At 43.4% G+C, this 17759-nt stretch overlaps 1 protein-coding gene across 2 annotated transcripts in view; it reads right to left on the bottom strand.

Annotated features, from left to right (window-relative positions):
- Nucleotides 1-17759, bottom strand: part of GRIN2B (glutamate ionotropic receptor NMDA type subunit 2B) — a 205629-nt gene that overhangs the window by 117371 nt on the left and 70499 nt on the right. For both annotated transcript variants that reach the window (XM_031057703.1, XM_005421891.2), the window contains one exon: nt 751-1349. In XM_031057703.1, the coding sequence (XP_030913563.1) occupies nt 751-1349 (599 nt within the window). The remainder of the gene's footprint in view (nt 1-750; nt 1350-17759) is intronic.

Below are 17759 nucleotides of genomic sequence, written 5' to 3'. Positions count from 1 at the left end.
TGAAGTGTCAAAGAGCAGGGTGACAGCACAAACCCCCCTCTGAGGCAAACCAGATTCTTAAGACATCCAAGGTCTTTAAAGGCTTTGAGTATGAAGCAGGATCTGAGCAGAGCTGATGGCTCTAACACTTTTTGCAGCTCTAGTTTTCCACATCTCTTTGCATTTCCTTCGATCCTGCAATTCAGAGCTAATGAACAGCAGAAGGACACTTGGTGTTCAGACAACAGTTGCCATGAAACTATTCCTGGTAGGTTACACAACCACCACCTATAAGGGACACCTGTTCACATAGTGCTAGTGCCTGGAACAGAAGCTGGTGCCTTCTAGACTTCAACACAAACATTCCCATTGCTTGCAGCAAGAACCCACCTGGGAGCTGCAGACCCAGTCATGCAAAGACACCACAAGAAGTTCAGTGCTGGTGAAGTTCTGTGCTGAAGAAGTTCACTTATGAAAGCAAAAATTTGTGCATTGAGGGGTGCAATCAAATTGTTGCACTATGCCTTCGTTATTCCTTTTCCTCACACTGACTTGCCTTCTGTGTTGTATGAAGGCTTTCTAAGGGGGTGACAACACTGGCACTCATGATGCACAGCAACATGGGTCCCACCCTCAGCTCACCTCCCCTTGCCCAGTTCTGGCCAACACCACCTGCTGCCCCAAAGCAGCACATGCCCAGCAGAAATATTCTGGTACCAGAGGTCATCTTTGACCGCCCTTCTGTATAGTTGGCCTGGCTGTTCCCCTTACCTGTTGAGCATGTTGGACTGGTAAATCCTTTTCTCCTGGGTGTTGTAACAGCTGCTCTTGGGCTCAGGGATGAAGCTGTGTTCAGACAGCATATCAGAAGCAGCCGTGGTGATTATGGCTATTCCATCCCTTACTCTGGCAGGAAGACCGTAGTCCCATTCATCATATGAGACAGAGATGAGCCCGGTGGGGAACTCGGATGGCACTGTGTCTGTATCCCCTGCCACCAGGCTGGGCACGATCCACGTGTAACCATAGCCTGTCAGACCCACTGAGTTGGCCACCTCAAAAATGTAGGTGGCCTCTTCCTTTGTGCAGTAGAGGAGGATAACAGGGCTTTGGAGCTTCTTGAGCTGGTTCTGGATCTTTGAGTCCCCATCGTCCAGGGACATGTCCAGCAGAAGAACCTCCTCCAGTTCCCAGCCCACAAAGCTGTGCTCAATGGTACTGCGGATCTTGTTCACAAAGTCCTGGTAACCAGGGAAGTATGTTGTGACAATGGAGAAGATGTACCAGTCGTATTCTTCCATGATGTTGAGCATGACAGAAGCTTGCTGTTCTATTGATGGGCCAAACTGGAAGAACATGGATGACTCATCCTAGAATAGGAAGTCAGAGGAAGAGAGAAAAAAAGAAAACAAGACTATGTCAAAGGAAATAAACAGCATTCCTACCCAATCCATTGAGCATAAAGGGATAGGCACACAGTCAAAATCTTACTTCATATCTTGGCCAGAGCTTAAGGATTTTTAACTTTTTAAAATTTAAGTGAAGCAAGTGAGAAGGAAGTAAAATCCTTTTTATGACCAGCTGTCCTTACTTTATTTTTAAAGGCAGGTTGCCAAAATTACTTAAAGGTTTCAACTGTTAGGCCTGATTCTAACAGACAGAGAACAAGTGGTACACAAGTGAGGACAGAAAAACAGAATATGTACAAAATATTTCATGAAATTAAGAGCTTTAATCACAGCATTATCATAACCTTATATGTAGCATAAACAGGATACAGAGCAGCTTTGATACTGATTTTGGGATGGTTACTTTGATACTGAGTTTGGGACAGTCACTCTGGTTTGAGTATCCAGACTAAAGTACAAATAGAGTAGGCAAAATCATTGGCTACAAACAGCTCTGACAATCTCTACAGCTAGCTCCTCTCAAAGCAAGCAGCAGCACAGAGTTCTGTACAGATCTTCTCAGTACAACTGTGAAGGCCCAGTCTCAGAATAACATAAAATACATTAAAATAAAACAGAGATTTCTAAACTATGATGAGGTTTGTTGACACCATCTTTTAGAGAAATATCAGCTCAGTATTTCCCTTGGTATTGCTCTCATATCCTTCTACCATACTAAGTTAATCTTTGCAAAAATTAGAACTTGTACCACTTTACAACCTTGAAGACTCCAAGGAGTTTTATACAGATCTCAGCTCTCCAATGACATAGTGTAAATCTCTTCTGCCCTGGGATTTCATCAGATATCAGGCTTTCAATTTATGACATCCAGAAAAATGCAAATCCCTGCTTTTGCCCAATTCATGAAGGAAAGGAATGGAAAAAAGTATTTGCCAAAATGCTCTCTTAGGGATATATCTTCTATCTTTTAAAAGCCAATTGAAAACTCCTCCTGACTTCTATAGAGTAGGATTAGATCATAAAAGAAAAAATAAAAAAAAAACCAAAACACCATAATTAAATTATATCTCTCTGTGTAGAGATTCCCATCATAATAACAAAGTTCTCCAAACCCAAACACTGCTTTAAGGAATGAGAACAGCCCAACCTTCTATTAATAAGCCTGGAAAACTGGACCAGGGGTACAGAAAGATTTACTCAGGAGTTTGAGACCTAGAAAACTGATTGTGCCTCAAGACATTACCTCAAGATAGTCACATTTAGAACAGCTCTCTACCAAATTGAGTCTCCTACAGCCTGGCAGGTAAAGCTGTTTCACAGCAGGGATGTAGTTAATCAATGATCCATTCATCCCTTAGTCATGGTTTTGATTTTCTATAGCCATTTTCTATATTGACAAAACATGCTATAGCTCACCAACTCCAGGGAAAATAAATAAATAAATAAAGTCCTGATGCCATACCCAGCCTTAAGCTGCTTGTTTCTCTTTCCTGAGCTCCCCATAGGTCACATCCTATACAAAATGCCTCTCTTACAAGGTTTGGTGATTAAACTCTGTTTGCTTCCTCCATACAGCTCACCACCCACATGTGAAAGTTCTCTTAGGGCTGCTCTTTGCTTAGTGGAAAAATAAATGTATGCAAAAAGAAAAAGACAACAGTAACAAACTGAAGAGAAGTTTAAAAAAAAAAGAAAAAAAAACCAAAAAAAAAACCAAAACCAAAAAAAACCCCAAAAAAAACCCAAAACAAAACAAAAAAAAAAAAAACAAACAAAAAAAAAAACAGGAGCAGCAACTGGAGCCACTCAATATATGGAAACCATCTCATATTTTTTATCACTGGAATTCACCCCCTCCTCTCTGAACTGTGCTCAAGAAAAGAACCTGCTCTTCTAATAAAAAGACACTTTATCTCTTTGAAGCTTATCAGAAAATTAGAAAAGACAGAGGGAAAAAGAAAATCAAACTATTGTCACAGCATGTGCCAGAATCTGAAAAAATCCTGAACAAGCATCTCCAACACCCTTCATTGCACAGTGCCTTTGAAAGCCACTTGTAGCTTTCTCAAACTGAATGCTAGAGTGCGAAGACTCAGCCTTACTGCAACATGAAAAGACAAGACAGCTACACCGATGACTAGTATTTATTTTTATATTAAGTTCAACAAGAGCCTTTCTACACTTATGCATAAGAGCCTCTGAATTGACTGCAATTTTTCACCATTTCTAGCAGAGAGTCCAAGATCTGAAGGGCCTGGTTATTGAATTACAGGATCATTTGACACACAGCATCTGGAAGTCTTGTCTGGTTGCTTCCTCAGTGATAAATAGGGGACACTAGGTGGTAAATCCACTGCTATTTCAAGGCTATATACACGAACTCTCAGGAGTTAGTAGGCAGGATAGCAAGGTGCAGGAGGTAATGCCCTCCCAGTGATTTAAACAGGGTCAAGCTAAAATGCCTGCTGACAGTTCGTTCCACACGAGTGCACTGCCTAACTGTTGGAGGGAATTCAGCCCCAAAAGACTCAGGGACAAAATTCAGAGCTCCTCACTAACAGGAGTGTATGAACATCAAAAATCAATACACCAAATAGACAGCTTTATCACAACCCAGGGAAACAATTCCCCTCCACTGAGAAATGGAAGCCCCCCACTTTACATCAAGCACAAGCCACTTGGCTGCACATGCAATAATTGCTCTTGAGCAACTGTTGGCACTTCTATTACAGAAGCAGCAAGAAGAGGCAACATATTCAAAATAAGAGCATTAAGGAGGTGCAAGTCAGTCCAGATTTTGTTTTGCCAAGATGGCTCTTGGCACTTAATCACCCCAATAGTTGGGCTAGCCAAATGTTCTTCATTCCCTGACCAACTCAGCACTCAGAGAGGGGTGAAGAAGGAAGGACAGACAATAGTAGAGAAGAAAGTGTCCCTCTTGTAATACATCAGGAGAATTGCTGATAAAGTTGGATAGAAATCTCAGTCACTACCTTTTGAGGGGGACAAAAATCAAACTAAGAAAAATGTCCAAAAGCCGCAATTTTCTTCCCTACCTTGTTTTTGGGCATGCCTGATGAAAAGTCAAGAAAAAAGAAGGAGCTGAACTGATACAGAACAGTGGGGCTATCAGAGTATGAATTTGACCTCACTGTAGTGCTACAGTGAAAGTTTTTTTAATTAGGAGACAGACCTAAGGTGGTTTTACCACTTTTACACACATATACCCTACAGAATCATTATTGCTTTATTACAGTCTAATACTAAAAAGTAGTATTTTGCCCTTCCAAACATTATGGGTTTTCACAGAACATTATAAGTTCCTATTTTTTCCTGAAGAAATTTCACATTTTCCACCTTCCTATTTTACCTTGAAACAGCCACAATATGGTGCAGCATTGCCACTGGGGACAGTTTTAAGTTTGGGACAGGGATAGGTCGAGTTTTAATCAGAAGTCCCTTGCATTGCACATCACCCAGATGAAATACAGTCCCCTGGATACAGGAAAAAGCTTGTCTTCCTCCTACAGCCCTTTCACCTGCCAGCTCAGGCTTTCCATCACTACCTGATGCAAGAGACACAAGATGCTGCAGGGTGTCCCTCACACAGTCTGAAAGAGCAGAGGCTCCATTACAGGATCTCAAAGCTTCCAGAGATCCCAGTACTCCCCCACTGTCACCCTACAAGGTCAGGGATCTGTAGCTTGCAGAGCTGAGCTGGAGGTGGAGCTGATCAATTGACACAGCACCACTCCCCAGTTGACAGATGGCTTCCCACAGAAAATCTGCTCTGAGCTTACCAATGCTGGGACAAGTATTGCCTCCTCCTCCTGCACGTTTAACCCTTCCAATAGGAAGGCTGGATTGCACACAGTGAAGGTACAAACACACTCATCATGAAGCCTCCTCTTGCAGACTGGTTGCTAGTGAGTTCCTAGGTGGATAGAAGACAGTTTGCAGAGGTAGGACAGGGTTTAGAGTACTATCACCAACGCTTCTAAGTTCTTCAGACTTGCAGATAGGCCAGGTCTGACCCACACCTCACTGAAGAGGTGAGCCCTTGGCAAGGCTGCAGGTGACTCTCCCAGGAGCCCTCCTCCAGATGCACCATTTGAAACCAATCACTGCCATTTAACAAGCCATTTACCTCAGATGTGGCAGGAGAGGTGCTCAGGGAGCTTTTCTCACCAGTTCCTTCCTAACAGACACTCTAGATTCCCCAGGCAAGCAAATACAATTACTGGCTTAAAAACAGGATCTTACAATCCAGACCAAAACTACTTCTCAGCAATGGGCAGAGTGGGGCATACCCCCAAAGCAGGGGAATACAAGATCCCCAAAAACAGTTGCAGGGGTCCACTCATGCTGAGGAACTGGCCAGCCTTGCACTGAGCCATGTATTGACTGCTGACCTGGCAGTGAGTGAGGAGATCAGCATGCTATGTTCCCTCTGTGCAGCCCACCTGAATGGAATCTGGTTCTGTGCTCCACACACTGGTGGCTGGTCCATGAACACATTTTTGCTAGAGGTGGCAAGCTCCTGTAGCTTCAGTCAAAGTGCCAGACCCCACAAAGGCAAGATGTATCAAGTTACGCACAAGGAATTCGAGTAAGGAGCAAGTCCAGAGCACTGTTTGCTTCCAGGATTTTGAGAAATATGCCATGTCATTGCAAAATGCCCTACTCTGCTGTCTCCACACAGGTGCAGGACAAATACAATTTGTACTGCTAGGCTGGTAGCCCCTTTTCATTAGGCTTTTGGGAACATCTGTATATTTAACCCCATTTGCTGCTTCATTAGGTTTCCTGTGCAGCCATAATTTAACACCTGGGGTCTGCCCTTCCTCTCCAGCTCGCAGAGGGGATCCTATCAGATCCTAATGACTCAGGCCACTATCACTTTCCAAAGCTCTCTTCTCATTTCCTGATTTAGAAGAAAAGCTGTTCATGTGTCTTTAGTACAGTCTTGATTTGTAAAATTACTCTATGACCAACAGCCAAACCACACAGCCTTTTGTTTAGATTTCAGTCCTACCTACCACACAATGTGGCAGGGACAAAAAGGAATGAGCAAGCACCAAATAACTTCTGGGAAAACACAGGCTTTCATTTGCCTACCTATGTATTTCTTTTCTTCAAAACTGAGACACCGCTGTGTACCTATTTGTCACAGTCCTGGTGGGATACTGGATTCACTGGGAGTTTTACTGCTCATGATGGAAAATGCCACTACAGTTCAATGTCTTATAATTTAGTTTCCTGTATGCCTGAGTCCCGTTTGTTATAACATATCTGACAGGAAATCAGGATCTTTGTTGCTTAAGTGTTCATTTACTTCTGTTTATCTTACCACAAATCCATTACTGCCTCAGGCTAGCCTACAGTCAGGATCCTCTGTCTGTTTGGTTTTTTCTCTCCAAATTTAATTTTTTTATTTAGTTTTCAACAACTCAATACAATATAACTCTGGCTTTTGTATTGCATGTTGTATCATGCTGTGTGAGTCCTTTCTTAAATGCTCGCAGTAGGGACTATGAGAACATGGTGACACTACAGACCTAATATATTGTCCTCCTGGTGGAACTGGCATCTAAAACAGAATCTCTGCTTCTCACACACATATATACACTCACACTTCCACAAATACATTCATAGCAAAATCTACTCCATGTAAAGTTGGAGCACGCTGAATTGTGTCATTTCCTAATGACTCTGCCCAGTTTATACTATTTAATAAGATTTCAAAACTTTGCTGCTTTACTGAAATAGGTTCCCTGGGTTACTAATGATTTTGACTTGCATAGCACATGACCTCCTGCAATCCTTTTCCCATGCTCTGATTCACTGAGGAGTGGATCATTCTTAGTGAAAATCCTCCAAGCTGCCCTGGGAACGTGCTATCAGTGGGAAGTTCAAATTTCTTAGATGAACAAATGTGGTTTATATAACCATATCATTTATCAGTTCCCCCCCTTGTTCTTGCAATAATTACTGAACACCCTAGACTTACTTGACAGAAGGATACATAGCTCAGAGTTGATGGTTACAGGAATTGGTGGATGAGAGATAGCAAGAGACCCAGTTCAATGTCACCACTGATAGAAAGACAGGATACACTGTGATAAATTAATTAGGAGAATGGTTATTGACTCTAGGTCTTCTCTGGAAGCCACAATCCCTGATGGCTACTAATTGCAATGAAGAATATAGAATTGTTAGCACAGTTCTGTTGTTACCCTGGTAAATGATAACAAATACACTAAATTCACATGTATAATGACATTACCTACACATAAAAGTTTCATCACAAACACAGATCCCAGTCATGGATTGGACATTAATCTCTCTGTAGCAGTGGGAACAGGTCTGCTGCAGAGCCCTAACCCAGGGGCAACAGTCCAAGTGCTCCAGCACCAAGGAGTTCCTGAGAGCTGCAACAAAAAGGTCTCCAATTAAAGATGACTCAAGGGCTGAAAACAGCTAAGTGATTTCCACTTTCTACTTAAAGGTCTGCAGAAATTTGTTCAAAAGACTTTGCAACAGAGGAAACACAAGATAACCTAGATTCTGTAATCTTGATCTTGGTGCTGTTCCACTCTATACCACATGCAGTTAATAAAAAAGATGAAAGAGTCAAACACACCAGAGCCATTGTCTGACATATACAATTCAGAGAAATTCAGTTGTTTGGCTAAAGAGAGGGTGAAAAAATTGTGACTTTTATAAACAATGACTGGTAAAAGCAGGCTAATATATGCTGGTATGTTGTACTAGCTTCTTGGAGTATCATGCATGGATACCAGCATTTTTGCACAGAGGAGAAACAGCAGTTAGCAAGCTGCCAGGATAAACAGTTTCCCACCAGGATTGTTACATTTCCATTTTCACCTCTGTAGGTGTGTATTTCCTTGTTAGATGAAAGCACATGGATGGATTAGAGCACTGGCTGCACTGAGTAGAGCCCAGCCCCCAGGTGACATTAAACCATGGGGCCAATTTGGGCAGCCCAGGACCAGTTTCCCTGTCCCAACTCAGAGAAGCCCACCAGGCTGGCTTAATATCTTGAAATTGCCAGCCCAAAACAAATGAAAGTCAGACTGCCCCATTACTCATCCATCTGATTACATCATGGTGTTTGCCTGGCTCTTCTTTTCTGGCTGTCTTACCCTCCAGACTAAGGGCTGAATTTTGACTGTAAGCTGAATGGGATGTCATTTGGTATAGCCTTATTAATCAAGAGCAGCCATAAAACTATCCAGCACTTTAAAAAAAGTCCAGTCACAGTATTTGGCAAGATGTCATTGAATAAATTTCTCAAATCAACTATCCTGGGTGAAATACTATTTCTTTTTATCATTTCTAAATTAACTGCTCTCCCATTTCATCAAGTATACCTTTGGTCTCTTATTATGAGCAAACCTTCATATGAGCTGAAGCTCCAAAGGTTCACAGAGTCAATTTACGTAAGTCCTGGAAGTTCAGCATCGCATCCAATGCCCCCTGAGCCTCTCAGAAGCTTAATATCTCTTCTCACTATGGTCCAGCTGAGGACAGGTCAGAGTGTGTCTGTTAAGTGCCTCTATTCCTCTTCTCTCATAAAGTAGTGATACCCCCCATCTCTCAAATTTTGCCTTGCTTATTTAATTTAATTATTAACCTTCTGCAGTCTAAGCTGTTAGTTGTTTTCTCTGTCCTAAGAGACGGCACCTGCAGTCCTAATGATGCCAAGGTCTAGTCAGCCTTTATGGGCAGAGTGAATTTGGCTGTGCCTATGCTCTAAGATGGACAGCTGAAGTAAGGAATCAGTTTAAAGTAATATTGTGCCAGGATTTAATCTTTTCTCATAGGCTGGTATTATTAGCGAGTTTAGATAATTTTTAACACATGGATATAACTTTCATACCCCTTGGATCAGAGCTGGCTTGCCTTAGAGTACACATGAGCGAGCAGCTGCACACAAAGTCTGCGTAGATGTGCCCTCTGCTTTCCTTAAGGCAAGGAGCAATAAAAGGCTTTAGCCCCATCCATCCTGGACAGCAGTAAATGGGCAATTCTGTCACTTGAAGGAAAAAACCCCACTCACTTAAACCAGGAGAGCTCTCTAGCACGTGGACAAAACCAAGAGCTGAGGTTTGACTAAATACACAGACTCCAGATTTCCCATTACCTCATACCTGGCTGCCTCTTCTCTAAGACAGTCATAATTGATATTCTGTTCTGAATATGTCCCAAAGGAAAAATAAATTAAAAAAAAAAAAAAAGAGAGAGAGAGAGAGAAGGGGGGAGGGAAGAGGAGGGGCCGCTGCGGCCGCAAGCTCCCGACCGCCGGCATCCCGCCGGGAGGCACCGCACCGCGCCCGCCAGCGCTGTGGCACGGCACGCCACGGCACGGCACGGCACAGGAGCTGCCAAGACTGGGGCTGGGCGTCACTACCCCAATCACAGCGCGGGGCTCATCCCCCGACAGCCTGCCGGGACTGCAGAGATGCTCGGGAAGGGGAGCGGGACTGAGGAAAAGAAGGCAGCCCACTCTTCTCCTCCGGAGCCTGGGAGTGAGCATTCACCACTTCACACTCACAGCTTTCTGGGACAGTGAGTATCCACAGTTCCCTCCACCACACCTTCCAGATCAGACCCCATCACTTTGGAAAGGGGGTGCTGCTTGCTCAGAGTACAATTCCTTGTTGCCTTGAGCTCTCCCAAACCTGATTCAGCTCACTTCAACCTGTGTTTTACAGCAAGGGCTGGGAGGAGGAATGCCAAATCATTGTTCTGTATACCAGGCAAGAAGGCAGCTCTGTGTGGTTTTATTTTAAGAGGGATTTTACCCCCTGCCTTATACTTTCAGAACAGGATGAAATAATCTGGGCATAAAATGAAGAAACAGTACCCTGGTCCATTTTTTGTTTGGACATGCTGCTGGCAAGCAGCTGCCTCATTAGCACAGAATGTGTATGTCTGCACCAGGCAACAGGAGGCACAGAACCCATGCACTGGCCCTAAGGCATCTGTTCATCAGCACTGTGTGGAAGCTCCAGCTCGTGTCCCATGGAGCTGCCAAATCAGGAGAGCTAACTAGTTCAAATCCCAGCCTGTGCCATCGTGGTGACCCTTATTCTGGTATCAGATCTAGCTGGGGACTCTCCAAGTCTGAGGAGGAGATGAATTCCTGACCCATTGGACCAAGCCTCTGGGTTAAGTCCCTGCTTTGGAAAGCTACTGTATCACTGAAGTGTGTTGTGAGAGTCCTTGGCTGAACCAACAAGGATTCCAATATGCTTGAAAACCCAACCTCCATTAGAGCTTGCTTTGGCCATAGTTAGTTACCTCTTGTGTTCCAGGATGAATGAAAACTGCACCTACCTTCTCTACCCAGCTCTCCTTCCTAATCAACCAGTGAGGAGTGCCCCTGTTGGGAAGCTGCTGTCTGTCTGTCTTGTTTATCTAATTGATTCACAAAGTTTTAAATTATTATTGATTGTCCTCATCCCCAATGGAAACTCTGAGACCAATGGAGTTATTTACACAGATTTTAGACAGGAAAGAAGCTCCCTTCTCAAATCTTCTTGAGCTCCCATCTATTAACTCTTGAAAACTCAATAGGAGGTTTTCTACAGCTTTACAGATAAAACCACTCACAAATACATGAAGTCTCCTGCATGCACAGATGCCCATCCAAACATACGCAGCATCCTCTGCCAAATCCACAGCTGCTGCATTATTTTTTTTCTATTATTTTTGTTTGGGATCATAGCTCTTCCATTTCTTTTCCTTTGCCCTGATGATTAATAGCTGTTTTTCACGGCTCTTGTTGTTATGAGACTGAGGCACAAATTGTGGCAAACTCCCTATCGATGGAACAGCCATTTCTGAACTCTGAGGAATTGGAAATTGCTCTTGGTAAAAGACTGGAGACCACAGCAGACTTGTAGAGCTAGAGTCTGAAATCATCCCCACCATTCCTGAAGTTATTAGAATTTACAGTTGCAACAGTGATTGGTGCTGTAAGGACCATTATATCCACTTCCATGATCTAAGCACATGAACATTTACACTCCTCAGGATTCAATGAAGAGGATCTGAAAGTGGGAATTGGTCTGTCTGACTTTGCAATAAGGGTGATACAAGTTTCAGGTTTGTATATTTTTTTGCTTGGACGATGAAAGTCAAGAAGCCCATTTCCAGTCAGCTTAACTCTGTGCCGAAGCACACGTAATTGAATTCAGGTTCTTTCTATACTTACCTGCACATTAATATATATCTATATATTCCATATGCCCTTGACATAACTCGAAAGCAGCAGCATAATAAATAAGATACTTTTTGTACTTGAATTCAAATTTTTCTATCTATATTAGGCTTTGTACTTTTTTAAACAAAACCCGAGGCTGAGACTGAACTGCCCTATCTTTTTCAAGATCACACAGGCACATGAGACACTGAGATTTCTGTCGAGGATCGACACAGCAGAGAAAGGGAATGATAGCGCGGCAAAAGAATTTGCCTCTGATGGTCATTAATAATAAGAGTAACAAAAGCATCTAAGAGAATAAAAGCCAGAGTGAGATATGTTAGGTATAGAAATAGCTCTTTGACTGACTCAAAGGCAAAGCTGGTGCATCTTGTTTTCCTGCATCTCCTTGTCTGTCCTCTTTCTTAACCACACGCTCTGCCACAATGGGGGAGTGGGAAGGAGATGGAAGCATCAGCAGGGGCTACAGCAAGCAGGGGAGAAACGAGCTATTCAGTCTGAACACTGCCTGGCCAGGGCCTGTGACAAAAGATAAACACATGATCACATGAGGGGAGAAAACAAAAAGTCGTGTCCAGCACTGCACTGGCTGCAAGGAAAGAACCATAGGCTGTGGTGTTTTGTCTTCCACTTTGTCTCACTCCAAGTCATTCTCTGTCTTCCTGCACTCCTGTTTTCTCACTGCATGCAGGTGTGTGTCTATACAGACATAGACATGTCCCTGTGTACAAAAGCAATCACTTGCAGGATGTCTCAAAACAGGCAAAGCGTCTCATGCCCAGTATGGCAGCTGCACTCCAATGCAGGCTGGCAGCACCTGAGTTGGCATCTGACAATAATCCCTTTGAAATCAGGTGATGGTGCAGCCCAGACTCAGTGAAGAGCAGTGTCTGCATCACCACACATGCATTCAGAGCTAATTAAGCCTCTTTTTTGTGTTCTCAGGGAGAAGCCAAGGTTTACATAGGCTGCTTCACTACACAGCCCTGGCCACAGCCCAGAGGAAGACAGATGCCTTCAAATCATGGGTGAAAACACTCAAGATATAGTCTTAACAGACTTTATTCCTTTTGACAAAATACAGTCCTTGAGGACTCACCTTCCATGAAGGCAAGTAGTCATGTAAATAATATATATACATCAAGAAGATTTGAGTTAAAAAAAAACAAAACCAAAAAAAAAAAAAAAATCAAAATTGTCTTGTCACAAACATATTTTCTGAAAAATCCTTTTGCCAGGATTTTTCTCCTGAGAAGCCTCAGAGGAAAAAAAAAAACCAATAATTATCTACTGCTGTGAAATGCAACAGGTGCATCTTTGATTGGTCCATATGAGTTATTTCTACTTAATGACCAATCACAGGTCCAGCTGTGTTAAGACTCTGGTCAGTCACAAGATTTTATTATCATTCTTTTCTTTTGATTAAAGCCTCTCTCTTTCTTTAGTGTAGTTTTAATATATCATTATCTTTTAATATAATATATATCATAAAATAATAAGTCAGCCTTCTGAAACATGAAGTCAAGATTCTCATCTCTTCCCTCATCCTGGGACCCCTTATGAACGAACACCACCACATTGTCTTTTCTTTAGGTAGCTCAAAAAAGGTAATATTTGTGGGAAGGGTTTAGCCACAGGAAGGTTTATTTCAGGGTGCAGCTAAGCAATTCTGAAAGCTGATACAAAGACATCACTCTGGTCATCTAGCTTCAAGACAATTTTTTTTTTTTTTGCTAGTAGCAAGTGGGTTTTTTTCTCTTTTTTATATAAAACTTCTGAATATCTCCTCCTGAGAAGCACCGAGATGAAAAATTTTCCTTCAACAGTGGTGGCTAGTGCAAGGAGCTCAACCTTTTCATTATCTCAGTGCCTTCAGGATGTGTACATTCCTACACTAGGCATTTGTCTGCACTGCGTAGGAGCCTGCAGCAGTAGCTGTGCACCCTTTATCTCAGAGGACATTCTCCTCTTCTGTGTGCTAAGAGTAGAAGGAGCAGAGTTGAAGAACGATGTACATTTATTATCATGGTGTTGGTGCTCTCCAAGGCATGCAGCCTTGCCGACTAGGCAAGCTCAGTGAATGAAGCACACTGCATGGAAAACATCAAGCCAGCGTTCTACAGCTCATTTGGTGTCCAACTGCTCTTGTTATGTCACCCAGCAGCTTCTAAGGGCTGACAGCAGATCTCTGATTTGCTCCTCAGGCTAAGCCCACTAACTTCATAGTGCTATCATACTCTTTAAATGGAAGTGAAAATATGGTCAGGCTCCCTGTGCATTCTGCACTAGGCTATGGACAAACCTCTCTATTCATCAGAGGAAAAACATGGCCTTTCCTCGCTGCCCTCCTACTAAATCTCTCTTTATACTGTAACTCTAGGGTATCCAAGGAAGAAAAAGTAAAGCAATATTTTTACATATTTTTATGCTTTACAATGTACATATTCCATTCCTATATAAAGTGCTGAGGATGCTAAATCAAGGGTCATGCATTTCCCTTCAGCTATCTTTGAGGGTTAGGGAGGGGCTGCACAGCCCATTGGTAATTTGTGTGTTTCATTGCTATGCATCATTGTTGGGTCCCCAGGAGATTTTCATTTCACTCCATAAGCACCAGCATGTCTGTTTCAACAGAAATTAATCATACAAGCCCTCCCAGTCTTGGACTCAGTCATTCTCAGGGCAGTTTGCTTCCTCACACAAGGTCAGTTGTGTATCTTGGACTTGGACAAAGTTCTCTGGGAATTCTGACAGCAGCATTTTAACAGGGCACAATGATGCTGTGCAAATTTACAGTCTAAACTTAACATGAGCAGCATTTCAGACAGAAGTGTCAGGAGGACTTTAAGCAGGCTGATCACAATCCTTCCTGCTGGGATATGGACATATCACCATTGATGGTGAATCTTGGTAGGGGATTTTTCAGGACTGCAAGTGGGCAACATCTTCCATCCTACAGCTTCCAGCAAACCACCTCCTCAGAGTTTATCAGTTATCTTGCAGTCTTTATGGACTCAAAAGGCAGATTATTGCCTCTTGAGGTGTCAAGAGCTTTTGCTACAGCTTCTGGGTTTCCCTGAAATGCCCTCTTCTAGGTATTGATTGAGCTAGGTATTACAACTGAAAAGATTTTCATTTAGCAAATTTTTCTTTGCACTCCTCACAGTGCAGAGGGAATACATTAAGTGAGATCTCTGTTCACCCATTTTTGCATAAGCTTGTTCTAAGCGCACTATGCAATTGCTTTAATTCCCCAGCAACAGCCTCCTCACATTTTCAGACCTCTCAAAACCATGTCTATATTGTATAATGCCACATCCCCACCTCAGAAATGCCAGCGCTAACCTGAACAACCTAGAAAGACCCAGTTGTGTGCTGTAAGGCACAGCAACAGCTTGCAGAAGTATTACCTGGGGTCCTTGAAGCTGCAGAGTGGTTTCAGTATAGTCCCTGAGCTAAATTTGTTATTATACAGTTGTACCATTCTTCAAGGTATCCTGTTGGGTGCTATCTGAAGATCCACACATGATGCCATGTAGCAATGACCTTCCTGCAGTGTCCAGGCACCCCAATATCTCACAGTGCTCTCCCCGCACAGCTGCCACAGCATATTTACCCTTGCTGCCTGCTCCTCAGGCTCCCTTTGCCCCCAGCATCTCAGTAGAGGTGTTTTCCACTCCCAGGACCCAGGGAACAACTTTAACCTCTCTCCCGGACCCTTCTCCTGCACGCTCAGCCCCACAGGCTCCCTCCACACCAGCTCCCCTCCCACCCACTTGGCACAGGACAGTCACAACCACGCTGGCACGGGGGCAGCAGGAGGTGAGGCCAAAAGGCCAGCAGACGGTGGGTTCGCATCCACACGCATCCCGATTAAGGATCCAGCTTTGTTTCCATGGCAACGTGCAGAGCCACGGCAGCGCGGTCCCTTCCCGCAGCGGCCGCGCGCCCTGCCCGACACCGCTCAATCCACGGCCGGGGCTGCCGGCAGTGACCCTTCGGGCACCTCCCAAAGCCCGACAGATTAGGGCTCACACATTTCCCACCCACGATGTGCCAGCCAGAAAGAGGCAAATAAAGATGGGCCAACTAATAGCAGCGACAGAAATAACACCTCCCATCGCAGCTGAGCTGTAAACCCCTTAGAACAGCATTACAGGGAAATAAACGCGCTTTCTTTCCTAGAAGCCGGCAAGCATAAGCAATGGAATGCAGTTCAAGGAATTAAAACAAAGTATTTTTTTTTTCTACATGCAGGCAGCACATAGCCAAACAGCCCACACTCCCCTTGATCTATGCCAAATGCTACTCACAAAGCCCACCCAACTCCACCTTTCAGAGCAGGTGGTCCCACAGAGCACACCTTCCCAAGGGACAGCACTAACACTCTCTCCAAACAAGGGTATCACCAGGCTGCTCTGCTTGGCCCCCACAGCAGGAAGGGAAAACACCAGAGAACAGTCAGGACACCGGGCCTGGGAGCTTGCACCCTCCTCAGCCCCTCTCCAGGGAGAGGCAGGACATGGCCAGATGCTTCTTCAGGCCTTCTGCAGTCAGAAAATCTACTTGCCAGTTTAGAACCGAATCACAAGCAGGATTACTCAAGATTTCTTTGCCATTTCTACAACATCTAAAGGGTTGTCTAATGAGAAATGGTTGGGAAAATTAATCCAAATTAACTTAAGTTGTGAGTTTAGCATGAATTCATTAAATCACATTAGCCTTGAATGGACACAGTTCTTCCAAATTAAAGCAACCCTTAGAAGAAAATTGAACTAAACTGAATTAAGGTCCTTTTAAATCCAAAAAGCAGAGTGCCTACATGGGGTTTGATATCATTAAGAAATAGCAGTATGGGAAGGATGTCCCAGAGAGTTTTTCCATATTACTCTTTTCAGGAACCAATAATGCTCTCACTGGAAGGAAGTCATTTTTCTCACTTTCCCATGTGATTTGAAAGTTGCTGTGCTGATGACTTTCTGCTGAAGCCCTCTTCTAGCCAGTCAATACCTTCACCAGTAGCTCTTTACCTTGAAGAGCACTATTGCTGCCAGGGTATTTTCACCCCACTCGTTTTAGCAGAGGGCAGCCTTTTCAGTTTTCTCAGACTGCATTTTGCCAGGTTAGGTAAGCTACACTGTCTTACTCTCCTCCTGTAAAATGTGTTCTTCCCTCTCTCTACCAACCAGATACTGTTCTGGCTCCACTTTGCTTTAATTGGAATAACTGGAATTATACACAGAATTATACACAGAGGAAATTACTGTAGAGACTTTTACAATGATACCGACACGTCCCTGCCTTGGCAGGGAATATCCTGCCTGGCACCTAGGAATATAATTGCCTTTTATGCTGATGTCTCATATTGAAGACTCAGTTATCACATCAGTAAATAATACTCCCACTTTTTCTCTTTTTCATTTGCTTATAACTGGTAATCCTATTGTTTCTAGGATCAATTAGCAGGAGTAACAAAGAATACAGACTAGCAGACTGTGCAAAGGCATCCAGACCAGTTAGAAGCAATAGAAATATGGTAGTGTTGCACTCTCAAAAAAATTTCTGCTGCTCAAATCCTTAAGATCTAGTGTGGGTCCTACCCAAAGCAAGGCTCCAAAACAGGCACTGTAGTCACACGTCTACCTGCATGGTCCCTGACTTCACACTGGTGCATTTCAGCCTACTTCTACATTGTGGTCCTCAAGAATGTCCAGCTCTTCCTGTTTGTTCCCTGTTACACTCTGTGTTGATCACGCTACATTACTTACTCCCACGTGTGCACAAATGTCCTTATGAACACGATCTCTCACACTTCTACACCATAAACCAGAGCCAAACATTTGGAAACTCTTGCAATTCTGTTGTTTAGAAAGTTTCAGTTTAGATATATTACATCTTTCTGAGATGGAAAGAGGGAGCTGGGGAGAAAGGTTGGAAACAGGTAATTAATGGAAGTGAGAAAATCAGGTCTCCCATTCCGACAAACACTACCCATTGAAGGACACAAGCACATTTGCAGCAAGTGTCACATGAATACAGCCAGCTAAAAAAGAAACAGTCTTCATACAATAAATGTCCAATCTTTCCTTTTACTAGGGGAAATCATTGCACTGATCAGC

Source organism: Geospiza fortis, unplaced genomic scaffold (genome assembly GCF_000277835.1).
Source record: "Geospiza fortis unplaced genomic scaffold, GeoFor_1.0 scaffold173, whole genome shotgun sequence".
Classification (NCBI taxonomy): Eukaryota; Metazoa; Chordata; class Aves; order Passeriformes; family Thraupidae; genus Geospiza; species Geospiza fortis.
This window is presented reverse-complemented; position numbering and strand designations above follow the sequence as displayed.